At 43.6% G+C, this 27327-nt stretch overlaps 1 protein-coding gene across 1 annotated transcript in view; it reads right to left on the bottom strand.

Annotated features, from left to right (window-relative positions):
• The window catches only part of SLC1A3 (solute carrier family 1 member 3), a 95626-nt gene that overhangs the window by 61635 nt on the left and 6664 nt on the right, over positions 1 to 27327 (bottom strand). Inside the window, exon 3 of the mRNA XM_054032884.1 lies at positions 4470 to 4607. Within this exon, the coding sequence (XP_053888859.1) occupies positions 4470 to 4607 (138 nt within the window). The remainder of the gene's footprint in view (positions 1 to 4469; positions 4608 to 27327) is intronic.

Raw genomic sequence — 27327 nt, forward strand, 5'->3', positions numbered from 1 at the left:
CTGAATTTCAAATTTTGTCTCAAACTCTGCATAGAGACTATGTTCTTAAAAAGACTGCTCATGAGTAATTTGGGTGAATTTTTGCTCAGAAATGTGTGGCTTGGACATGAAACCATACCTCACTATGACACGATTGCACATTGAATAATTGTCTCCCTGTTTGAAATACTCAGACAAATCTTGCAGGGCAAAGTTTAAAGCTTTATATTTCAATGTATGCATTTTAATTGCATGGTGATCCTGATGTAACGTCTCAAAAATGTTGGTACATAATCTTCATAAAAAGTAATGCAAGCCTAATGACCCTTGCAAAGTATATGGTCAATAAAATTGCTTCTAATAAATCCATATATGCTTATTTCTGTTAAATATTATAATAGCCAAAGAAAAGGAGGCCCTGAATTGTTTCTTTTGGAAAAAGACCAAAATAGTCTAGGGATGTGAATGTACAGCCAATATGTTGTCTTAAACCTTTGACGTTTATTCTCCCATGAATTTATGTGATTAACTTTCAGAATTGTGCAGATGTATTGACGGAAGATTAGAACGCTTCACTTTCTGAATTCATCTAGTAGCTGTGTAATAGCCAGCAACTATTGTGTAGTTATGACTCAGTTGTACACTCTTGTAACTTCTTCCACATCACATGAATCCTCAACAAAATTAAACAGCCCCAATCTATTCTAGAGTGGATATGGGCAAATAGGTCACCACATACACCTTCTGGGAATGTCCACACATCCAAATATTTTGGTCACACAGAGATAAAAGCTTGCAGAAACCCAGAACATTAAGTTCTGTGAGACTCTCTCCCAAATCTACAAAGAACAAAGGTATACATTCAAAATATTAACAATAACAGCTTGGATTATATGGTACCAAGACTGGTTTGAGAAGCATTAGGCTTTTAGCTAGTGAGTTACTTATAATATACAAAATCTGAATTTAATTAAAAATGACATCATACTATCTCTAGAAAGATGATAATCTGTCATTTATAAATTAAATTCTTACTGCATGCTTACCTGAGTATAACTCTGCACCAAACCCCCATGTGTGTATGTTTATAAAACCTCTATGCCAACAATTGGCAGAACTATCAGTTTAGATAATGTAGCACCAAATATCTATGTTTATAGTTATTTGTAACAATAGAGCACCAAGTAGTATCACTGCGAAAGTTTAAATCAGTGGTTCTCAACCTAGTGGCTGCAGTCAGCTGTGGCCTATTTGAAATTGTCAGAGCCAGATAGGTACTATATATATTGTGTGGATGAATATTGTCTCCTGGGCATTATTTCAAAAAAATTAAAGGAGGGCAAAGTTGTGTCTGCATACCTACTTCTACCTCCCCGCTGAGGCTGTGGCTCATTGTAGGGAGTTAGCAGGCCATTTCCATCCGGGAGGGTCTCTCATTGATGGCCGTTCCATGGCAGAGTTTGGGGCCTGGGTCACTCTGTGCTCAGCTCCAGCCCAGGCCACCGCGGCTGCTGCTTCCTGTCTGGCTAATGGGGAGAGTGGGGTGATACTGACATCATGGAGATTTGGCCTCTGGTCCAGCCTGTCCCACAGCAGCTTTCACGGGCCCGGGGAGGGAGACATCGCAGTGCCGGCTGGCGAGGAGCTATGCAAAGTCAGGAAAGGGGGTCACTCCCCCTTTGCCCCATAGCAAAAAACACCCATAATTCTCTAGCACTTGTGAAGGTGGAGTCTTTGCTCATTTGCTTTCAGAAAAGTTTGTCCTCACGGTAAAAAGTTTAACAACCACTAGAGCAGAAGATTGTTGTACTCTGTGTATGGATAGTGTGACCAGACGTCCTGTTTTTATAGGGACAATCCCATATTTAAGCCATCCTGAAGTTGTCCCAACTTTTTCTTTAAAACGGGCAAATTGTCCTATATTTTCTGTCTCCCCCTCATCCGTACTAGTAGGTCCTGCTGCTGGCCGGATCCCTGCTCGCCAGCTGCCTGCCCACTAACGGTGAGTGGCGGGGGTCCAGTGGCCAACAATGGGGGTGGGTGTGCAAGGCTGATGGCGGGGTAACGCTGCAGCGTGTAAGGCCAGCCACTCCCCCTGCTGGTCCATCAGTGCAGCCCCCGCTGCAGGCTGGCTCTTGGCCAGCACGGCCCTGTCCCCCATCCCGTTTCTGGCCGGCACTGGTTGTGAGCTGCGGTGGCTGGTGCATGTGGGCAGGCCCCAGGCAGCGGCCGGTTATGTCTTGCCTGTGGCGCCCACCCATCGCCCCTTTGCATGTTCTCCTTCTCGCTGTCCTCTCTCTGCTTTGCCCTTCACCCCCCACCCCGCTGCTCCTCCATATCCCCCCCGGCGGGGCACATCCTGCTCCCGGCGCTGTGCGGAGAACCAGCCCCTGGTGAGAGCGCTCAGCTCACCAACAGCTTGGCTGGCAGGCTCCTTCCTTCCCTCACTGCCTCCGGCTGGGCCAGTGCCCCGGGAAAGCCCAAGACCCTCCAGCCCAGGGCGCTGGCCAGGAGGAATGGATCCGGCACAGCGCTGGCACGGGGAAGCCTCTCCACGCCTCACTTAAGCTCTGGAGTGGCAGGGGGACGGGGGGAGGGGAGCGATTTCCAGCTTGTTCGCGCCCTGACCCTGCAGGTTCCACAGCAGCCCCTGGGCAGGGGCTTAGCACCCTCTTCACCAGCCCCTCCACCCTGCCCTGGGTCCTACCCCTAGGGAGTGATGGGCTGCTCAGTCCCCTAGACACCCATCCCTGCTCAGCCACCTCTCTGGCCGGGTTCGCTGAAGCCCTTGCAGTCAGGTTCCCTGCGTCCTGGTGCACAATTCATCCTTAGGGCTTAACCCCTTCCTGCTCATGCTGTAGCTGGGGGACAGGAGACGGCTGGGTTACTTCAGTGGCCAGTAGCAGCCTGAGGTGTTAGCTGCCTTTTGAAACTGTGCGGACAGGAAGGGACAAGCTGTTTCCAGCCGCAGGAAAGTGGGCGAGGGGGGTGGAGGGGTGGGAAGAGATAAGCTCTGCAAAGACATGGGCCAGGTCGTCCCTTCCCCCCTCCCCACCCCTGTGGCTGGAAGCAGCTCCCATCCCTTCCCTCCCGCACAGTGCCAAAAGGCTGCTGCTGGCCACATTCTGGTGTGAACCCTGGCAGAAATCTGGGGAGTGGGGCATGTGACCCTGCATGAGTTGCCTCTGGAAGATGTAGCGCCAGGTACCAGGAGAGGCAGGTCTGTCCCAGGGGCCCAGCCAGGCATGGAGGACAGAGAGCACAGGGCAGGGAGGGTCAAGTTGGTCAGTTACCTACCCTGTGTGAGAGAGGTGTATGGGAGTGTGTGTTTGTTACCTCTCCCCGTGTGAACCTTAAAGATAAGAAAGTAAATAAAAAGAATCCTGCTACGCAGTATTTCTTTTTAACAAGGTCTCAATCAACTTGATGTTAATTTGAATGTTTGTACTGCATATTTCTGATTGATTGCCATTGAACTCACTTGAATACGAGTAATTTTACCAGGTGTCCCGTATTCAGCATAGGGAAATATGGTCACCGTATGTATGGATCTTATAGCAGTAAAGCTACTGTGGCCTAGTGCTTAGCTCATAAAATGGAGTCATATGTTCTGGGTTCTATTCCTAGCTGTGCCACTGAGTTGTAGTGTAAATTTGGAAAACTTAAACCTCTCTATTCCCCAGTTTCTCCATCTATTAAATAGGGATAACAATACTTTCCTACCTCACAGGTGTGTTGTGAGCCTTAATTAATTAATGTTCATCCTTGTAAGAAAGTCACTAGAAAAGGACAACACATTATTTATTTTTATTATTCTCCTCCTCATCCGCAACTTCATCATCACTAGCTTGACTAATACCCGGAGCAAATTAATAATGAGATCTTGAGGCTTAGAAGAGCCTATTGGGTGGAAAAGGTAAACCAGAAATGAGGGAGAAGTTCCACAAGTGATGGAATGGAGGCTGAAGTCTCTTGCACAACAGATACATATTTTCCTGGCCTCCATCCTGCCACTGAACAGACTGGAGGTAGACAAGTATGTGACAGAGGAGTGGCAGAGGTACCTGCCCAAGCTCAGCACAGAGTAATTTAAATCTCCAGTGAGTCTTGGAACAACAGTGGAATACAGACTATTCTCTTACCCTTGATGGCAGTAGGACATTATGGAAGACAGTTTCTGGGTAGGATGTAAGGGCAAGGAAGAAGAGTACAGCCAACTGCAATTTTATAGTAGATATGTTGTTTTATGTAGTTACAATGACTTTGGCATTTGAAAAATGTTTTTGGATCATTTGGCTGTTTTTTGAGTGTGGATCTACTTTTTTGTGAGCAATGCCTCATGTTGCAGGTTAGTATAATTTGTTGTATAGCTTTGCAATGCCATGTCTGTCTAGATTATGGAGTGCACATTCTTATGACTTCATGTTTTTATCTTTAACAAATTCATGGAGAGGAGAGAACTTTTTAAAAAGTTGATTAGGCTTTTGTACCTGTAACTAAACTGGATACGATGAGTGGTAGGACCAACATCTGCAACATTCTCATCAGTAGTTCTCCTGGAAAGGAAAAGTACTTGACTTCCCGGTAGGTCATTTTGTATGGTCGGAGACAAAATCCAAGGATTATGCCTGAGGGAAACAAAAAGCATAATTTACTTTTCTAGGTTAAGCACTAGTAACATAATATGAACATAAATGTGTGTGCAGTAGTTGCCGTTAGGTGTCTCAGTACAACATACAGTGTTTTTATGGACCAGATTCTCATATCCTTACTCACATTAAGTAGTCCCATTGAGGTAAATGGAAATTGCTTCTGAACATGAGTAAGAGTATCAGAAGGTGGTTTATTGTTTGCACTATAATTTTATTTATTTATTGGATTTATAGAAAAGATTTTTCAGTCATTAGGTGCCCAGTTAATGCTCCAGGTCCCTTTGTAATATTAAAATATACAATTTCAAATAAAAAACAGTAATGCACTGGTCATATGGCCTGGGGAGAGAAGGAATCTGTGAGGTTACCAGGTCACAAAGCACGTTATAGAGCCGGCACCTTGCTCTGTGGATGGAGCTGTCCTTAAATTCTACTGCAATATGATTGTGATTGTTCTCTTCAGAGGCGATGTGTAGGGGGGACATGTGTGGGTCAAGCGCCTCCTCAGATTAGCCTGCTGGGGGTGGGAAGGAAGAGGGCTCGGTCGTTCTCTCTCTGTGCCTCCCTCCCTGGCACATTTGGCCACACTCCCTGGCAGCTGTGTGGGGGGCGGGATGGAGCTGCTTCTGCCTGAGTCTGGCTGCGAGGCAGCGGCGGCCCGTTCCCTACCCGGGCTCGTCTGCCAGGGACAAGCATGCCAGTGCGGGGTGGGGGCGGCTCCAGCTTGCTCGGCCCCTATCCCCCGGCAGCAGGGCCCAGCCGGGAGGTGGGTCCCCACTGTCTCCCAGCCAGGCTCTCTCAGGCAGAAGCAGCTCCATCCTGCTCCCTGCCCAGCTGCCAGGGAGAGCGGCCAAATGTGCCAGGGGGAAGTGCAGGGAGAGAAGGACAGAGCCCTCTCTCCCTCAGGTAATGTGGGGCGGGGAGAACATGGTGTCCTGGGCTTGGCTCAGGGTGGTGGGGGGTGTCACTGGGAGAGGAGACACATGGGGCAGTCATGTGTCCTCACCTTTAAATTGTGCCCCAACCCCAGTATAGAGAGGCATCAGTTGTCTATGGTTCTCTTCTTTGTATGAGAAACACAATTCTTGTGCATAAAGAATCCATTGGAGTAATGTATGTGGACACTTCATTTCTGCACTTAATAAGCACTATGCTGAATAATAAGCAAGTAAAATAGACTGACTTCTTACTTAGGCTCTGATCCTGTAATTATCTTCAGATGGATGCATCCTGTTGCCCCACTGAAATCAGTAAGGGTCTGTTAGCCTGTCAGGATCCAATCCTTATACTGTGTTATAAGGGCTACATTTTCTGGTCCAGTCAGGCCATTTTTTGCATATAATGGAGATTTGGGGCCCCACTATGTGCCTGCTTCAGTGGATAGTTCTATGAATATTATCTGAATGTGAAAGCAAGTTACTGCAGCTCCTGAAACTTGAGATGCCAAGAATTTCTGCAGATTTTTCAGTTTTATTTAATATGCTGTTCAGTAAACCACTGTATGCAGTATTACAATGGTTGTCCAGCATTCCATAGTGGAAGGAATCAGAACTTCTGAGATGCAGAGAACGATCTAGAGGGCTGAGCTCTAATCTTTGCTTTGCCAATGACATCATGTATGGCTGGGGCAAGTCATTTAACCTCTCTGGATCTCAGTTTCCCCTCTTGTAAAACTGGTATAATGATACATAATGTCCCTGCCTCAAAGGTGTGTTTTGAGGATTAATTATGGTAAGATAATGTTATTAGCAGTGCAGGAAAGGATTTAAAAGAATAATTCCCTCCAGTGCAGGAGTCACTAACAGGGCTGGCTACAGGCACCAGCTTGGCAAGCAGGTGCTTGGGGCGGCCATTCCGGAGAGGGGCGGCAGGTCCAGCTAAGCAGCGGCAATTTGGCGGACGGTCCCTCGCTCCCGCTCGGAGAGAAGGACCTTCCGCCGAATTGTCGCTGCAGATCGCGATCGCAGCTTTTTTTTTTTTTTTTTTTTTGGCTGCTTGGGGCGGCCAAAACCCTGGAGCCGGCCCTGGTCACTAGGTGAAATTTTATGGACTGTGCTGTGTAGAAGGTCAGGCCAGGATGATCATAATAATCCCGTCTGATCTTAAAAATCTATGAAAAATAAAAAAGATATTTAATATGACTTTAGTAGTGATTTTAAATATTTAAATACCACATTTTATATCCTTGCTAAAGAACATATTTACAATGTTTTTTTTTTTTTAAGTGACTAATGAGTCTGAAAAAGATATGGCAAATTTTCTTAACTTGTTTCAATTCAGTCTGTAGTGCTAGCTTTCAAAAATCTTCAACAATAAGACAAATCAGCTTATTGATGTAGTAGACCTTTAAAGATAAAGTATAGCGATAAGGCTATGTATCAAAATCAAATCAGGAAGCAGGGCCTGATCTAGTGGTGCTGTGAAGCAGGGTGCTTAATATCTCTTAGCAGTTGCTAGTACCCTGCAGGATCAGGCTTGAAGAGGCTGAATGCTGGAGCTGGCCTTTTTCAGTAAGAGTTTCAGGTTTCCGATTCAGTCTGAACATTGTACTGAAACAAAGCCTCACATTAAATGTTCCCACAACCTGTTGCACGGGTTTTTCCTCTATACAAGTAAAGAGCAAGCAATCTATGATATCAGAAGCCCAACTTTCTGAATGGTAAAATAGTGCACCACTTCTGCATTGTAGTGGAGAACCATTTTGTAACAGAATCTTTTGGCTTCTTCAAGACAAAAATCAATACTGTTTGTTAAAGTCAGTGAGTGGAATTTTAAAAGATAACTGTGGTACTGCAACAAAACCAGACCCTTGGTTGAATTGTACACTTATTCTTGTAAACCGAAAGAACTGAGGTTGGGAATAATCAGAGACTGGTTTTAGGATGAACCGTCACAGATGCAACTGAATTCCTGGAAAACTCCCAGCTTGTGGGACAGTTCCAACGGTGGAGTATTTTGTTGTCTTTCGTGCATCGATTGACATTTTACTAACGGACTAGCATTAGACAGTGCTAAAAGTGCAGAGGACAGTGTGATCTCTGTTGGCCAACTGTGAGAAAACACCCAGCTGCTAGAACTTCTTCATTTATTTGACTAGAATGTGGGGATGGAGGGAATTTGATGCTGTGCCCCAATTTCCCCTGGGACACATGAGGAAGGGTACATTTGAAGAAAGGAGATACAAGGTGAAAACATAGTTGGGAAGGGAGGAAAGAGAGGAAATCTGCCATGAAGAATGTGGGGCTTCCAAAATCCTAGACCCAGCCTTGGGAATATTTTATTGCAGTTTTTTTTAGTGATTATGTTCAAATGAGATTCAGCATCTTTAAACTCAATGGACAAAATGGTCCAAAACACAAATTATTCATAGAAAGAAGAAATTAATAAGGCTGGCAGTGGCATAGGGATGAAAGTGGGTAAACAAGTTAGATGTGATCTTATAATACATATCACATAAAAAAAAAAGGCAAATCTGCTTTGGGATTGCTTATACTGAGCCATGATATCATAGGACAGGGAGAAGCATGACTCTAGTGAAACTAAAACTGGAATATTGCATTCAATTCTAGACACTTTCGCACCAAGAAGATGTAACAAATTTAGAGTGCCCATTTTCCCCTATTCATATCTTGGAAACGATACCTGTTTCTCTAATGGCTAGAAAACATGATAATCGTCTATAATTATCCGAAAGGTATAAACACCAGGTGCAGAGTAATTTAGTGTGCTACAACTAAACTTTATGCAAGAAGGGAGACCAAAATTAATAAATTTTAACGAATTTTTGAGAATAATTTATTTATGAAGATAATTCTTATTCTTTTTCCTTTGAGTAACAGTGAATATAAATGATGTATTTTTCTATGTGGGCACAACAAAAGGTGTCTTCTGAGATTCTACGAGAGGAATCTAAGCACCAGCAGTTTATTTTGAAAGATAAAATATTATGCCTCATTTTGTAAAATGAATTTTAAAATGAACATAAAAATCCCCTTATCGAGCAGATAAAGAACTTCTTAAAATCCTGTCTGTACTACAATGTGGGCTTGGTCTTGAAATGGTAGAAAACTGTTCCAGGACCTGGCTCATTGTGTTGTATAGATGGGATGGATGGCAGGCCACACACCTTCAAATAGGCTTTAGTTTCTACATCAATAGAACCATCTGGTCACAGTTAAAAAATTAGCGGTGAACTCTAACCCAGAACCAAGCACTTCTGAATTCTAGGGAAATTTAAATCTAATCTCCTCTTTAGTGCTGATTTTTTCCTGGGCTCATCACCTTGATATCTGAACTTTGTGGCTGGGTCCTTCACTAAGGCCTTGTCTACACTACGAGAGTAGTTCGATTTTACTTAAATCGAATTTTTGGAATCGATATTGCAAAGTCGAACGTGTGTGTCCACACTAAGGACAGTAATTCGACTTTGTGAGTCCACACTAACGGGGAAAGCGTCGACATTGGAAGTGGTGCACTGTGGTCAGCTATCCCACAGTTCCCGGAGTCCCCGCTGCCCATTGGAATTCTGGGTGGAGCCGCAAATGCCTTCTGGGTAAAAAAAAGGTGTCCAGGGTGCTTTCGGGTAACTGTCGTCATCCGTCCATCACTCCCGCCCTCCCTCCCTGAAAGCGCCGGCGGGAAATCAGTTCGCGCACTTTTCTAGTCAGTGACAGCGCGGACGCCACAGCACTGCGAGCATGGAGCCTGCTGCAACCATCACTGCAGTTGTGGCCGCTCTCAACGCCTCGCAACTTATCATACACCTTTCCCTGAGGCAGATGCAGAAAAGTCAGGCGAGGAGGCTACGTCAACGCGGTGATGGCCTGAAGTCTGAGAGTAGCACAGACCTCTCAGAAAGCAGGGGACCCAGCGCCGAGAACATCACGGTGGCAATGGGTCATGTTGATGCCGTCGAAAGGAGATTCTGGGCACGGGAAACAAGCACTGAGTGGTGGGACCGCATAGTGCTGCAGGTCTGGGATGAATCCCAGTGGCTGCGAAACTTTCACATGCGGAAGGGAACTTTCCTGGAACTTTGTGAGTTGCTGTCCCCTGCCCTGAAGCGCAATGACACCCGGATGCGAGCAGCCCTGACTGTCCAGAAGCGAGTGGCCATAGCCCTGTGGAAGCTTGCAACGCCAGACAGCTACCGGTCAGTCGCGAACCAGTTTGGGGTGGGCAAATCTACCGTGGGGGTTGTTGTGATGCAAGTAGCCAAGGCAATCGTTGATGTACTGCTGCCAAAGGTAGTCACCCTGGGAAACGTGGAGGCGATCATAGATGGCTTCGCAGCGATGGGATTCCCAAACTGCGGTGGGGCCATAGATGGAACTCACATCCCTATCCTGGCACCGGAACACCAGGCCAGCCAGTACATTAACAGAAAGGGCTACTTTTCCATGGTGCTGCAAGCACTGGTGGACCACATGGGACGTTTTACCAACATCTACGTGGGATGGCCGGGCAAGGTTCATGACGCTCGTGTTTTCAGGAACTCTGGTCTGTTTAGACGGCTGCAGCAAGGTATTTACTTCCCGGACCACAAAATAACTCTTGGGGATGTGGAGATGCCTATAGTCATCCTCGGGGACCCAGCCTACCCGCTAATGCCCTGGCTCATGAAGCCCTATACTGGCGCCCTGGACACTGAAAAAGAACTCTTCAACTACCGGCTGAGCAAGTGCAGAATGGTGGTGGAGTGTGCTTTTGGCCGTCTCAAGGGGAGATGGAGAAGCTTACTGACTCGCTGTGATCTCAGCGAAACCAATATCCCCATTGTTATTGCAGCTTGCTGTGTGCTCCACAATCTCTGTGAGAGCAAGGGGGAGACCTTTATGGCGGGGTGGGAGGTTGAGGAAAATAGCCTGGCTGCTGATTACTCACAGCCAGACAGCCGGGCAATTAGAAGAGACCAGCGGGAAGCGCTGTGCATCCGGGAGGCTTTGAAAGCAAAGTTCCTGAGTGAGCAGGGTAACCTGTGACTTTAAAGTTTGTGTATTGAGAAGCTAAACCTGCCCCCATTTCTTTGCCCAGTTAATGTTGACTATCCTATCCAGTTACATACCCCCTTCACCCCACTTCCAACACACGTTTCAAAATAAAAATAGTTCTACTTTGTTAAAGCACACCGTTTTCTTTAATACTGTATTCGCGGGAATTTTTAAAAACTGGGACGCAGACTGTGGTGCGGAGCGGGTGTACTGTAGTGGCGCGAATGCAGCTTCTAAACTCAAGGATTGACAGGCTCCGCTGCGGTGGGATGGTTGTTTCAACGGAGCCTGTCACCCCTCCTGATAGGGACTGTGTGTATGGGGGGGTCTATGTGACTTTGTGGCAGGGGGAGGACGGTTACAGATCCCCTGCTGTGTGGCTCTGTGATCCTGCCTAAGGACCGCCGCTTAAGATCTGTAACTGCCCTCCCCTGCCACAAAGTCACAGAGCAACCCACCCCCCACCACATAACATGAAAACAACCTCCCAGACTAACCAGGGTAACTAGTCACTGCATCACTGCACTATGTATGTGCCCTGCTGCTGTGCCTGCCCCCGACTATATACCCTGCCAAAGGTGACTGTCCTGTCGAATTACCAACCCCCTATCCCCCCCTCCTGCAAAAGAACATGATGGAAACAGTAGTTAACAGAAACGTATTTTTTATTATCAACCAAACATGGAACTGGGAAAGTGAAACTTGGACGGGGGCTTGTGTCAGGCGGGAAGGAAAGAACTTGTCAAATTTTGGGGAATGAGAGCCTTCTGCTGCTCGAGCTCTCTGCAGGGGTGGAGTGAGAGTTAGCAGGGACTCTGCCGCCTCTCCTTCTGTGCACTTTGGGTGAGGGGAGTATGGGACTTGGTGGCGGGGGAGGGCGGTTAGAGATGGACTGCAGCGGGGCTCTGTCCTCCTGCCTCCGTTCCTGCAGAACATCCACAAGGCGCCGGAGCGTGTCCGTTTGCTCCCTCATTAGTCCAAGCAGGGTTTGAGTCGCCTGCTGGTCTTCCTGACGCCACCTCTCCTCCCGATCCATGTTGGCTTGGTGCATTCGGGTCAAGTTCTCCCGCCACTGGGTCTGCTGTGCTGCCTGGGCTCTGGAGCAGGCTATAAGCTCCGAGAACATGTCCTCCCGTGTCCTCTTCTTCTTATGCCTAATCCGCGCTAGCCTCTGGGAGTGTGATGACAGGCTAGGTTGTGAGACAGTCGCAGATGGGGCTGTGGGAATGGGAAAAAGGGAGTGAATTCCTCAGAAAGATAAATGTAGTTGTGAACAAAGAACATAGTCTTTCTCTGTTAACAAGACCATGCACAGCACCTCTCACATGCGCACTCAGCACAAGGTCGAATTCTCGGCCTTCGCATTCAGTGCCTGGGGTCTTCTACAGCACATTTGAGAAGCCTCTCAGGAGAACGGAATTTCTGTTGCAGGCAGACATGGTAAGCCGTAGACTTGTGGCAGCTTAAAACTTTAATATTAGCAATGGCCTCATTTCACATTGAAATCAATGTCGGTCCCTGCTGCCAGCAATTCGGCAAGCAGGAAGTCTGCTCCTGTCCCACACCCTCGCGGCTGTCCCCGGGAACGATCCCTTTCGGCTGCCCCTCTCCCGCCTCCACCGCGTGGCTGCAAACCAGCGGTTACAGTTCTGTAAAGGAACGGCAAAGCAGTCCCAACACTAACATTCCCCTACCTCATTCAAAGCAGGTCATCATGAGCGACATCACCCTCATGAGGATCTCTGACAGCGAGAAAGAGAGAATGCTCCGGGAAAGCCTGCAAAGACCAGGGCCGTATGCCGCCATGCTGTGCAGAGCAATGATTCCAGAGTACTTGATAGTCTCGTGGCGTGGCAACGTGTCCTACTACGGAGGACCCAATAAGGCCGCTCTCCCCAAGAACCTAATGCAGCGGATTTCCAATTACCTCCAGGAGAGCTTCCTCGAGATGTCACAGGAGGATTTCTGCTCCATCCCCGGACATATAGACCGCATTTTACTGTAGCTGCTGTAGCAGTGACTAACCAGTAGAGCGGCTTGGGCAGGACAATCATGCAAAACCGGACATTGCTAGATTTTTTTTCAATAGTTGCACTGCCCATGACTGAACCGTTAAGCTAATCAAACTAATCATGAGAAACCCATTTTTTAAATTGTTAATATTCCTGTTCTGTTACAAATAAATGTTTAGATTTTTACAACACTTACTGGCTGATCCTTCCCCAGATTCTGTGTCCGGGGTAACGGCTGGGGAGGGTTGGTAGGGGATCTCTGTAAGGGTGATGAAGAGATCCTGGCTGTCGGGGAAATCAGCGTTGTGAGCGCTGTCGACTGCCTCGTCCTCCTCATCTCCTTCCTCATCTTCCCCGTCCGCTAACATGTCCGAGGATCCAGCCGTGGACACTATCCCATCCTCAGAGTCCACGGTCACTGGTGGGGTAGTGGTGGCGGCCGCACCGAGGATGGAATGCAGTGCCTCGTAGAAACGGGATGTCTGGGGATGGGATCCGGAGCGTCCGTTTGCCTCTTTGGTCTTCTGGTAGCCTTGTCTCAGCTCCTTGATTTTCACGCGGCACTGCGTTACATCCCGGCTGTATCCTCTCTCTGCCATGTCTTTAGAGATCTTCTCGTAGATCTTTGCATTCCGTCTTTTGGATCGCAGCTCGGAAAGCACGGACTCATCGCCCCACACAGCGATGAGATCCAAGACTTCCCGATCAGTCCATGCTGGGGCCCTCTTTCTATTCTGAGATTGCACGGCCATCACTGCTGGAGAGCTCTGCATCGTTGCCAGTGCTGCTGAGCTCGCCACGATGTCCAGACAGGAAATGAGATTCAAACTGGCCAGACAGGAAAAGGAATTCAAATTCAAATTTTCCCGGGGCTTTTCCTGTGTGGCAGTTCAGAGCATCCGAGCTCGTACTGCTGTCCAGAGCGTCAACAGAGTGGTGCACTGTGGGATAGCTCCCGGAGCTATTAGCATCGATTTCCATCCACACCTAGCGTAATTCGACATGGCCATGTCGAATTTAGCGCTACTCCCCTCGTCGGGGAGGAGTACAGAAGTCGAATTAAAGAGACCTCTATGTCGAACTAAATACCTTCGCGGTGTGGACGGGTGCAGGGTTAATTCGATGTAACGGCGCTAACTTCGACATAAACGCCTAGTGTAGACCAGGCCTAAGTCTTGTGGCTTCAACAGATTTCTTCCCCTGAAATAACTGAAATGTTGAAACTAGCACAGAAATTCTCAAAGATAAAAAGACAAACCATTTTGAAATGAACAGTAACAGGAACTCTGTTTTGTAAAACCATTGAGTTACCAGTTTTTAAAACTAATCGTGAATCCCTAACCTGTTTCTCTATTTCAGAAGCATGCAGTTATGTACATAAAGGACTACAGATTTATTTACAGTGCACGTTTCTTAAATAAACTTTCTTTGCAGAATATTTCAGAACAAAATATATAAAAATAAATTATTTTTATTTTTGACATGATCAAAAGCCAGACATAGCTGTTTCAAACTGAAAACCTCAACATGTATTCCACAAGAAAATTACTAGTCAGTGCTTCCATTACAAGGTACAAGATCTGAATTTTCCTTACTGGTGCAAACAGAAGACATCAAAACCTGTCACCTAACTGAGATAGAAGTTCTTACTCTTCCACTAGGTAAAAATAACGCACCAAACTGAGGGTGGCTATTAATGCTGATTCAGCACCAGTCCTGCACCAATCCTGGGAATAATGTTCTGTTTCAAATAAGACATAATGAATAACTGGATGCCACTGATTTACATAGGTAGTAATGGAACCTGCCAGGACAGATCTGAGCACTTGTCCAATTGTTCCTCACAATGACCAGACACAGTTGCTTCTGAGGATGGTACAAGTTCTTAATTAGAGACATATATGGAATGCAATAAGCTTCTTTCTCACTCTAAAAAGTTAGTGGTTGGCTTATGCCCTGAAGCTTGAGAGTTTATATCTTTTATATGACTGTGGATGTTCCCATAATCCATATACATGTGTAATTTTTTTGACTCCCACTAACCTCATGGATCTAATGATATCTTGTAGTAGTGAGCTCTATACACAGATTATGTATTTCATAAAAAGTTTCTATTAATAATTTTTAACGTGTCTTTCATTTTTGTTGAATATTCCCTTGTTTTTGTGTAAGGAGCACTTGATTTACTATCTCAACACCATTAGAAGCATTTGATTATTTTCCCTACACCATTCATTATTTTATATACCTCTACTCTGTCCCTCTTACTCATTTTCTCTCTGAACTGCACACTAGTGTTTGAAAATCTCCATGGCTCTAAATAATTTTTATAGACCCTTTCTATACATATTTTACTATTTCTGTAACCTGAGCAAAGCTTTCACATTAGCTGTCCACATTCACTGCTAGACCTTTTCCCTTGGGGCTTACAGACTTCAAAGAGAAACAGCAGAACTAAAATTCATTTGCAAATTCAACACCATTAATCTGGGCTTGAATAGGGACTGGGAGTGGCTGGCTCATTACAGAAGCAGCTTTTCCTCTCCTGGAATTGACACCTCCTCATCTATTATTGGGAGTGGACTACATCCACCCTGAGTGAATTGGCCCTGTCAACACTGGTTCTCCACTTGCGAAGTAACTCCCTGCTCTCCATGTGTCAGTATATAATGCCAGCATCTGTAACTTTCACTCTATGCATCCGAAGAAGTGAGGTTTTTACTCACGAAAGCTTATGCCCAAATAAATCTGTTAGTCTTTAAGGTGCCACCAGACTTCTTGTTGTTTTTGTAGATACAGACTAACACGGCTACCCCCTGATACTTGACTGAATTTAGAATTAGCAATGAGTAGTTCACATTATTCTTTCCAATTACTTTGCATCTGTCAGCAGCTAAATTTCATATGCCACCATATTGTCCATTCACCAAGATTTTGTTAAGTCTTTTTGAAATCCTCACAGTTTTCTCTAGGTCTGTCTATCTGATATATTGTAGTTCACTCCCTTTTCCAGAGCATTAAAAAGTATAGTAAACAACACCAGTCCCAGTACAAGATGTTGGGGCACCCTCCTGTTAATCTGTTACTTTATTGAAAACTGACCAATTATTCCTACTCAAAGGCTTTTGAAACTTCAGATGAATTATATGAATTCCTCTCCTTTAGCATGTGTAAGGTTTTCTAGTTGATTTTCCTTTACTAAAGCCATACTCGTTTGTCCCTGTCCTGTCATGTTTGTAGTCTGGGAGTATAATGTAGTAAAATCTCATTCCATGGGCAAGTTATTAATAGAAGGGTAAGGGAGGTGTCATTTGATTTGTATGCATCTACAGAATTATAATTTCAATGGTGTCACTGTCTAGGGCGTGGCAGGGAGGACTTGCTGCCTCCCAGTATTGTGCACCTCCGGCTCCCAGCTCCAGGTCCTCCAGTTCATAGAAATTTTGATAATACAGTAATTGGAAATGGGTTGAATTTGGTATCATTTGAAAGCCCTTTCTCGCATGAACACAGTGGTACCAAACATGACAAACCTAAAACAATTATGTAGATATATATTTGAAAAAATATTTAAAAATCAACTTTTTAAAATTGTGTACTTTAACACAGGGTTGCATTGCTTACTTAGAAAAAAAAAAGATCTTTGGTAATCCTAGAGAAGTAAGCCTTGACAAGTAGGACTGAAAACATTTATTCATGAACATTATCATCAGTGTCATCTCCGTCTACTGCATCAGTGCTAGACACATTGTCACACTAATCCTTGTCTGTGCTACACTCACACAAGGTCCGTACAAGGTAAACATTTGCTGCATGGAGAGCATCTGGATTTGATTAGCTGCAGGATTGATTTGGAAGCACGTGGTATTTCACACATAACTGGTGTCATTGGTCCATCTTCCAAGACCCATCCATGCCTGATAGGGGAGGATAGTTTTGGATGAACTCGATAATCCTGGAGCCATTCCATTGCTGGATAACTTGCCCCCTTGAAGCAGGTATAAATGCATCCCTTGTTGGTGGCAATTTTGTTGAGTGAACTGAGCGATCAGTGGGACTAGCAGGTATGATTGGCAGGATGCATACAGGTCATTTGCTCTGGTACCTCGTATAGTGCTGAATTAAAGGCTGATCAGATTGGAATGTATCTTTCTCCTGAAATGGTTTGGTATGGTATCTCCTGGGTGTCTAGATCATTTGAGGGTACGTTTTCTGTCTCTTCAGCTGAAGCAATACTCAATTATTTTTAACCTCTGGAGTGCATCCCAGTTTTGCACAATAACCAAGTGAGGTCAAAGATATCAAATATAGAAAACTCTATTACAGTCAATTTAACTGCTGCTTCAATGAAAACTGGACTTCTTGGCTTCAGATTTTTTGGACCTTGGTAGGAAAGTGAGTCATTAAGTCAGGAAACTCCTTCAAGGAATGGTTCTTTTGTTGGTCCAGACAGCACTTGAGGTTGAGACTGATTCCCATTAATATACTCCTGACCATAACAGTAGGATAAAGAGTACCGTTGCCATCAGTTGTATCTTGAAGGAAGTCTAAGTTATCGACAGCACAAAATATAAACTTACCCTTGATAAGTTCTGGGGGAATAGACAACCCTTCATTCAGTTCCATGTAGCAAAGAACTTTGTTTGCAATTGCAGTCTCCTGGTAGAATGCTTTGTTACAGTCAATGGAGAAGCCAATGCTGTGCATATGTAACACCAATAGATCTCTCTCTCTCTCTCCCCGCCCCCCCTTGTTAAACCAATAGCTACTTGTCATGGTAGACTACACATATGCTCCACAGTTATTTATGTGTTGGAAACCTGCCTTGCATTGAAGCACTTGTATATAAGGCTTTCTGATAAAATGGCAGCCTTCTTCTCTGCTTGCTTATTTTCATTCTCATTGGTGCTGACATCACTGCAATCACCAATGCACCACTTAAAGAAGTAGTACATGACATATGGTATTATTTTTCAGGTTTGGCATCAGCTTTGGATCCCTGAAACTCCCACATACTTCAGGACAAAAAGCTTTTCCACAAAAATTTATTAGCTGCAAACAATCTTCATATTACTGTTGACATCAGTGCTTTCTTCCACTTTTGATAGAGCCACATCTTTTGTAGCTTTTAAGGATATGCACTGTGATTCATTTCTGCAGATAGGATTGCTAGAAAGTACATCCATATCCCACAGTTCATCTTCAATAAATGCTGTAAGAGCCTTTCTTGTAAGCATTTGTTTGTCTTCAGTGCCATTCAAAGCACATACTTCTCTGTACTTAGCTTCTGCATCAGTTATTGACACCACTTCCCCATCCATTTGAGCCTTTGCAAGGCAATTAATGAATTCCAGCCGTGGTGCAATAGAAAAATGGGTATTGGTTTCTGTTGCTTTTTACCTTTTGACACAACCCATTACATACATTCTTGGTGTAGGATTCAATGTGATACACAATGTCATATGTGTGGGCATCTTTTGGGTTAATGCACCCACTTAACTTTACTTTCCATGCAATGTTCAGGAAAGCTCTACACCTCATCCCCTATGAACCCATCCCAAGGACCTCCTACATGCTTCCCAAGATACACAAACAGGAGGACCCAGGCAGACCCATCACATCTGGCCACAGTACTCTAACTGAAGGAATATCAGGAGTCCTAGAAACCATCCACAAACCATTCTCTGCACAAAGGCCCAGCTTCCTCCAGGACACAACCGTTTTCCTCCAGAAACTCTGCAACATTAACAACCTCCCTCAGAACACCATCCTTGCCACCATGGATGTCACCTCCCTATACACCAACATGTCTCACTATGATGGCATTGCTGCCTGCCTCAAATATTTACAAGGTAATGGACAACCTTCAGACATCCGCCCCAAACACATTGACAAACTCATCCATTTCATCCTTACCCATACAAATTTTACATTCAACAACAAACCATGGGAACAGCCATGGGTACTAGGATGGTTCCCCAATATGCCAACCTCTTCATGGGCCTCCTTGAAGAAGAATTTCTGGACAAATGCACCACATAACCAATGATATATCTGAGAAACATCGATGGTATTTTCATCCTCTGGACGGATTTCCACCACAACTTCAGTGGCCACAACCATCTATTAATCCCTCTCTAGAACACTCCCACACTAGCACAACTTCTCATACACCACAATCAGCTTCATCAATGGAACCTTACAGACAACTATATACAAGAAACTCACGGATCACCATCCTTACCTTCACAGATCCAGTAACCACCCCAAACATGCCAAGAAACCTGTTATCTACAGTCAGGCACTCAGATACCACAGAATATGATCAGAGGAGAAAGTCCGTGATATACACCTTAACACACTTAAAACCGACTTCACTAAACAACGCTCCATGAGAGAAGTAGATTGCATCATGGAACGGGCCACCCTAATGCCCTGATAGAACCTGCATTGATACAGAAATAAAACTCCCTTCAACTGCACACTTCTGGTTGTCACCTGTCACCCCATACTGGAACCCATAGGGGGTATCATCAAACAATTACAACTTATACTCAATAGGGACCACATCCTGAAAGAAATCTTTCCTGGACCCCTCTTTTGGCCTTCAAATAACCCCCCCCCCAGCCTTGCCAAGCTCATCATCAGGAGCTAGCTCCTCACAGACCAGGACACACCAACTCAAAATGGCACCAGAGACTGTCAGAACAACGAATGTAAAATTTGTAGATCTATCTCCATTGCTATGATGGTCAACACCCCCCACAACACACCTTTCGAGATCCATGTGTCCTACACATGCCTATCACCACATGTGGTGTAGCTCATCCTGTCCACTAAATGGCCCAATAACAACTAGGTGTGTGAAACAAGATGATTGCTATGCTCTCAAATGAACTCACACAGTCTATCTGACCTCTCAGTCCTTATCCTGAAAGGAAACCTGTGCAACCCCTTCAAAAGATGAGTCTGGGAGCTTAAATTAATAACTTTGGTAGATACTAAAAGTCCTGATCTGAATAGATTTATGGCTTATTACAACAATCTATGACCCACTTAAACCCTCCCCCCAGCTTTCCCCCCCTTTTTCTCGCTTATGACTGGAGAAGTGTTAATGGGCTACTTCACCTTGAATGGTTCCTTGCATTAACTACTTATGCTAAGCAATCTATTCAATCTTGTATTTAGTTGTGACTCTCCGAGTACCTTTCCCAGACCTGAAGAAGAGCTCTGTGTAAGCTCAAAAGCTTGTGTGTCTCACCAACAGAAGTTGGTCCAATAAAAGATATTACCTTATTCACCTTGTTCCTGGGACCAACATGGCTACAACAACACTGCATATAAAGACTTTGATTAATTTACCCTTTTTATTTCCATCTTACATGTTATCTGCCCTCGTTTATGTTCCTTTCTATTGGCTTCATATGGGTTTGATTTTTCATCTAAAATGACCTCCTGTACCTTGCCATTTAACCCCATTACTACTCTTCTTGCCTTCTTGTTTCCTTTGTTATTTAGGGGTAAGCATACTTTCTGTGACTCCATTATGATATACTTAAGTAAATGCCATGATGAACCTATGGATTTTAATATACTCTTTACTTTAGGGTCTTTTTGACTAGATTTTCACCTCCAGATGAACTTGATCATATTGTTGTCAGTACTGCTCAGTAGTTACTTCTTAAAGTAGTAGTTACTTCTTAAACCAACTCTAGTTTTAGTCTTAAAGTCTCTATCTTAAACCAACTCTTACTCTTCTTACTTCTTAAACCAACTCTAGTTTTACTTAGGACTCAGCTGAGTGTAGTCTTGCCTCTTGTGTGCATGAGAACTAATTGTTCCATCATGCAATCATTTAAATTATCGAGAAATTGATTCTCTAAACCTTGTTCCACTGTGACATATGACCACTTTATATGTGGGTATGAAATCATCCATTATTACTGCTTTATTATACCTCTTTGATTTTCCTTAATATTGTGTGCTCAGTGGGGGAGATTCTAACCCCATTTTCAGCCCCTTCATTTCAGGTAAAAGGGGTGAAATAGTCTAAACAGGTTCTAAAAGTCCTTATTCTAGCCAGGGGATAATTCCCTTGGTGCAGGAGGATGCTGTCTTCCTTCTACAAGCTGTCTTCTGGAAGCTCTGGAGTATGAGGCATGCCAGGGATTGGCTAGGAGCAGGAGGGGATTGTCAGGGGTAGGGCTGTAGCACATAGTGTTTCTGGGCTGCACTGATGCCTACTGCAGTAATTCACACAAGCCCCAAGGACTAAGTTATGTTGGGGTTTATGTCAGACCCTGGAGCAGCCCAGAATTGGGAGGGTGTTAAGATAGCTTAAAGCCACTTTAATTCCCATTCTCTTAGGCTAAAAGATCTGTGTGTTTTCTTTTAAAGATGCAGCACAGAATATCACCCAATATATTTTTCTTGGTAGTATAATCCTCCTAATTTATCTGGGTGTAGTCCCTTACCAGTTGGGGACTTGATAGAAGCGGCTCCCAGCACTTCTTACAGACAGCAGCACATAGCAGAAACTGGGGGAATTGAAACAGGGACTGCTTGCTTCCCCCTCTGCTTGAGAGACAGAACCAGCTTAGGGTCAAACCAGCCACCCTATTGACAAGCCAGACACCCAACTGCAGGCCCCAGATAGCCTGCACATGGCTAGGACTGCCCCATCTGTGAGCTGAGCACAAGCAGGAACAGTTTGTGGAGATAGAATCGGCTGCAAAGTGACAAGTTACAGCAGTTGGAGGGGAAGCAACCCAAGGGTTGCTCAGTGCAGCAGAAAGTAAGATGCTGTTTTGTCTCTTTCAGCCAGGGGACCTGAGACTGACCCAAAGCCCACAGCTCCACATGTAAGAGACTGAATCCTCTCACTCCACTGCCTGTGAGGACTGCCTGCCACCCAAGCCTGCTAAGTTTCCTCTGAACTAGAAACCAGGGATGGCCAAGGCTTGTGGCCACCAAGGACCTCTCTTCCAGAAGGAAGAGCTAGGACACCACCAGCCTTTTAGTTCTCATTGATCTCCAACTCCACCAACCAACTATGGGCTGTGGGGAGACTATGAGGGCATTTTTGTTATTTTTACTTCATTTGTGGGCATTTAGTGTTTATTGCTGTGGGATTGGTTGGTTATTCATTTGTATGACATCCTTACTTCCCTTACTTGTTCCTTTCCCCTTTACTAACCTCTACATGTGAGAATGTCTCATCTGAGATCAAGAGCATGTCTCATCTTTTGCAGATTCCTCCATGATGAGGGCATAAAAATCATTAGAGGCTCAGGTTCCAAAAAATGAAACTATCTGGTGGGACATCAGCTATCACAGATATGACCTTTAATTCCTGATTTGATCGGAGACTCTTCCCACAATAAATAAACCAAAACAAACACCACCACCCCCAACACTTCTACTCTTAATACTGTTTGACCTTCTGCATGGCTGTGCTCCCAGAATCACCTGGATGCTTTCTTATAAAATATACATATATTTGAAATCTTCCCTAATATCAAATGGATGATCTCAAATTATCAAAATTTCATTCTTTCTATTCCTGGATCTGTGGCTCTGAGGCAGCCCTGCCATATGGACTGCCTAAGACCCTCAGGCTTACTGATGATTCGGGCTGCCAGCTGGCCTGGGAGTCTGGAAGCCTTACTGTCTTTGGTCCGGGGCAGCTCACATGTCAAGGTTTCCCCAGAGCCACAGACCCTGGGAGCTCCAGGCAGCTGCTGAGTGAAACTATCAAGGACATCAATTTCACTCAGTGGCTGTCAGAGTCCTTGGGAGCAAATTTAGTTTCAGAAACGCCATGTCTTGGAGTTTCTGAAACAAAATATTTTTGGAATTTTGGTTTTCAAAAAATTTTAAAATAGCAAAATTTCCTGTAAACCTGAACTCATGTTTTGGCCAATTCTATTTGTATCGGGTGATATTGCAAGTGCCATGATAAGGCTAATTACTTGCAAGCTGCAACTACACCTCTACCCCGATATAACATTGTCCTTGGGAGCCAAAAAATCTTACCGCATTATAGATGAAACTGCGTTATATTGAACTTGCTTTGATCCACCGGAGTGCGCAGCCCCACCCCCCGGAGCACTGCTTTACTGCGTTATATTTGAATTTGTGTTATATTGGGTCACGTTATATTGGGGTAGAGCTGTATAAACATTTTAAAAACAATCACTGTCAACCCTTTGCTACCTTCAGATATTCCTTATCTACTGAGTTGTGCTGTACATTATTGTTTACCCTCAGATCTCTCATCCACCTCACTCTCCTTTCTTTTTGGCTTCAGTATTTCTTTTATGGTACCCTATATACTTAGAACTTATATACTCTCTTGCTTCTTAGCCACCAAATGCTTTCTCCGTCATTCTTCAAGTTTCTCCTTAAAACCCTTTTCTTCCACGAATCCTTCTTACATTGGTTTCTCACCATTGATTTCTCCTTTACTTGAACTACAAGGAAAGAGGGTCATGTGGCTAAAGCATAGGATTGGGAATCATCAGATGTGGCTTCCATGCCTGGGACTGTCACAGATTTCTTGTGAGTCACATGACTTCTTTGTATCTCAGTTTCCTCATCTGCGAAATTGGGATAATAATGCTGTAACTACTGTACCTAGCCAGTAGACTTGTGTGGAGAAGATAATTCCATTTCACAGAAAAAACAACGAGGAGTACTTGTGGTACCTTAGAGACTAACAAATTTATTTGGGCATAAGCTTTTGTGGGCTAAAACCCACTTCATCAGATGTATGGAGTGGAAAATACAGTAGGATGATATATATATACATAGCACATGAAAAGATAGGGGTTGCCTTACCAATTCTAACGAGACAATTAAATTAAAGTGGGCTATTGTTAGCAGGAGGAAAAATCACTTTTGTAGTAGTAATCCCCATTTTTTCATGTACTACGTATATATATCTTCCTACTGTATTTTCCACTCCATGCATCTGATGAAGTGGGTTTTAGCCCACAAAAGCTCATGCCCAAATAAATGTGTCAGCCTCTAAGGTGCCACAAGTACTCCTCGTTGTTGTTGCTGATACAGACTAACACGGCTACCACTCTGAAACTTGTCTCCATTTCACAGGGGATTTCAATATTTTGAAATTTGATTTTGTTCCAATTAGGAATGAAAACCAAAAATTTTGAAAATCTGTGTAAAGGAAAGTCCTGGAGTCTGTGTCTCCAGGGCAGTCCACCTGGGTGGCTTCCTCAGAACTGCAGACCCTAGAACACCTAGGGTCCCTGACTCAGGGGCAGTTCATTTGTCTGGCTTCCTCTGAGCTATGGATCCTGGGACCCCAACTCTGGAGCAGGTTTTCTGGCTGGCTGCCCCAAGGCTGTAGACACTGGAAGCCCTGGGACTGAGAAGCAAGCTGGCAGGAAACCAGACATGTTTCAAAAGTTGCCTGGCAGGCAGAGTTCCATTGGAACTTTGTTGAAATAGAATAATCTACACAGGATGTTTCGATTTTGATGAACTGAATAATTCTGTCAGAACTCTCAGGGCTGCTATGAAACATAGTTCATTAATATGCATTGAGATCCTCAGATGGGAGTTATTTAGAAGTGCAGAATAATACTGTCCTATTTTTAAAATCTGTTTTGAAGTAGAGGGACAGTTTTTAATGTCAGTTATGCTGATGTAAATCCTAAATAATTCTACTGAAGTCACTGGAATTACACCAGATCACTACTAGTATAAGCAAGATCAAAATCTGGCTCATGGATTATATCCCATTATATGTGTTACAAAGTTTTATGTACAATTAAGGTCCTGTTAGCCACTTTATAGTTGTTATTATTATAATTTTTACAATTATCTTCACATACTTTTCTGTCTGGATATCACTCCTGCTGCACCCTCTTGACAAGTGCTCATATTTTTGGTCCCTAAAATAATGGCTTCCAACAGATAAGTACGTTATTCTCTCTTAAGCAGAATGGAATATTGATTTTAATATACTGGTCAGTTTACAGAGTTTCTTTATTAACTTTACATTTCTCTCTTTTCCAGTTCTCCCTGGATTGGAAGTTGACATATTCTCTAACAGTTTATGATTCTTTCCCATTTACTGTACAACAATTTCAAAATATCCACATCCATTATAATCTTTCCTTTATATTGGTGAGGCATCCAAAGGCCACAGTTAGGATCCAGGTCTCGTAGAGCCAGGCATTATATGAACACCCAGGAACACACTTTGTCCTTTCCCTAAAGAATTAACGATCTAATTTAAGAGATAGTCTTATATAAGATTTTAGTGTCTTGTATTTGTGTTAAAATATCCCACATCATTTTATCTAAATGTATGAACAGCATATCCATAACTACAGGTAGGAGTCCTTCCCACAAAAGATACACGTTTTGGTTCTGTTTAATACCTGTTTTACCTAATCAGTACATCTTAGCTTTGACTTCTTGGATGTACAGTTGTGCATGATACTTTGTGGAAAGTGCCCACTTTCATAAAATCATAGAAATGTACAGCCAGAAGAAACCTTGAGAAGTCACCAAATCTAGCACCTGGCACTGAGGCGGACCAAGTAAACCTAGACCATCCCTGACAGGTGTTTGCCCAATCTGTTGGAAGACTGTTATCAGGTCTCCTTCAGCTGTCTTGTCTCAAGACTAAACATGACCAGCTTTTTCAATCTTTCCTCATAGGTCAGGTTTTCTAAACCTTTTATAATTTTGATTGTTCTCATCTGGATTCTCTCTAGTTTGTTGCACCTTTCTTAAAGTGTGGTACCCAGAACTGGATTCAGTACTCCGGCCGAGGGCCTCACTACTTCAAGATAGAGTGGGACACTTACCTACCATGTCTTTCATATGACGCTTCTCAACAAACCCCAGAATTGTATTTGCCTTTTTTACAACTGTATCACATTGTTGAGTTTCATTCAATTTGTGATGCACTATAATCTCTGGATCCTTTTCAGTAGTATTACCACTTAGCCAATTATGCCCCACTTTGTAGTTGTGGATTTGATTTTTCCTTCCTAAGTGTAGTACTTTGCACTTGTCTTTATTTAATTTAATCTTGTTGATTTCAGACCAATTTGTCAAGATTATTTTGAATTCTATTCCTGTCCTCCAAAGTGCTACTAATCCCTCTTATCTGCAAATTTTTTAAGAACACTCTCCACTCCAGGTCCAAATCATTAATTAAAATATTGTATCATTGGATGGTACTGGAACTAGAACAGACCTGTGTGGGATCCCACTAGATACATTCTCCCAGTTTGACAACTGATAACTACTTTTTTGAACCAGTTTTTAACCCACTTTATGGTAATTTAAACCACATTTCCCTATTTTTCTTATGAGAATGTCAAGAGGGACTGTGTCAAAAGCCCTACTAAAATCAAGACATACTACGTTTACAGCTTTCCCCAATTCATGAGGCCAGTAACTCTGTCAAAGAAGGAAATCTAGATTGGTCCTTGACAAATACATGTTGGCTATTACTTATAACCTTATCATCTAGGTGCCTATAAAATGATTATTTAATAATTTATGCCAGTATCTTTCTAGATATCAAAGTTAGATCACCAGTCCCTAGGTCCTCTTTGTTCCACTTTTTAAAGATAAGTACTATGTTTGCCCTTCTCCAATCCTCAATTATCTCAAAGATAATTGCTAGTAGTTCCAATATTGCTTTAGCTTCATATCATACTTCATAAGTCATCAAGCTTCATATCATACTCTAACTCCTATCACTCATTCCCTCTAACTCTATTGGGAGGGAGTCATAGGCACCATGTCACAATCCCATTTATAAATAATATGCTCATTATTTTCATTAGTTCCTGAAACTGTTTGCTCTAACATCCAGAATACATGATCTCTATAGTGACCTATCATAACTCCTGATTCTTGCAATGACCACCCATTAATGTATGAAATCTAGTACTTGGGTAGTCTAATTGTGTAACTGAGGTGGCTGTCACAGTGCTAAACAAATGTTTGTTGAATCAAACTCTGCTTGTGCCAAAAGTATTTTATGCCTGTAAACACTAGGGAGTAAAGATGTTTCATTTCATGCAACATAGACTCTTGTGAGGGACATTGTCAAAGGAGATTTGAAAATCCAGTTCAATTATATTTCCAAGTTCTCTTTTATCCAACATTTCTTGACACACACAAACAATCTAAGTAGGTTAGAGCAAGGATTTCCTGTCACAAAAGTCAGGCTAGTTTGTTCCTATTATATCATGCTTATTTAAGTGTTTTTATAATTTTTAATGATCATTGCAATCATATCTCCTGGTACTGAAGTAAGACTTTCTGATCTGTAATTCACACGATCACCTCTAGCAACTTATTAAAAGATAGGTAGGTTCCTGTACAACACTTGCAACCCTCTAGCTCTCTGGTATACTAGCTGATTTTTAATAAGTTGCATATATTTGCTAAGCCACTTCATTCTTAAATTTCTTAACAATTCTTGGATGAATACTGTCCAGTATTACTGAGAGTACAGTCTGTTTAATGTATCGATTTGTTACAGCACTTCTGTTAACATTTCAGCCTCAGAGTCTCTCATCTGTATCTTCCCAACATTCTCTTTGGTGCTCAACCTCTTGAAGGATCACACCTCTAGGAAGGGTGGTCCATGAATCCTGTAATCCTGTTGCATACAGGATTAATGAATGTATATTCACA

This window comes from Malaclemys terrapin, chromosome 6 (genome assembly GCF_027887155.1).
Source record: "Malaclemys terrapin pileata isolate rMalTer1 chromosome 6, rMalTer1.hap1, whole genome shotgun sequence".
NCBI lineage: Eukaryota > Metazoa > Chordata > Testudines > Emydidae > Malaclemys > Malaclemys terrapin.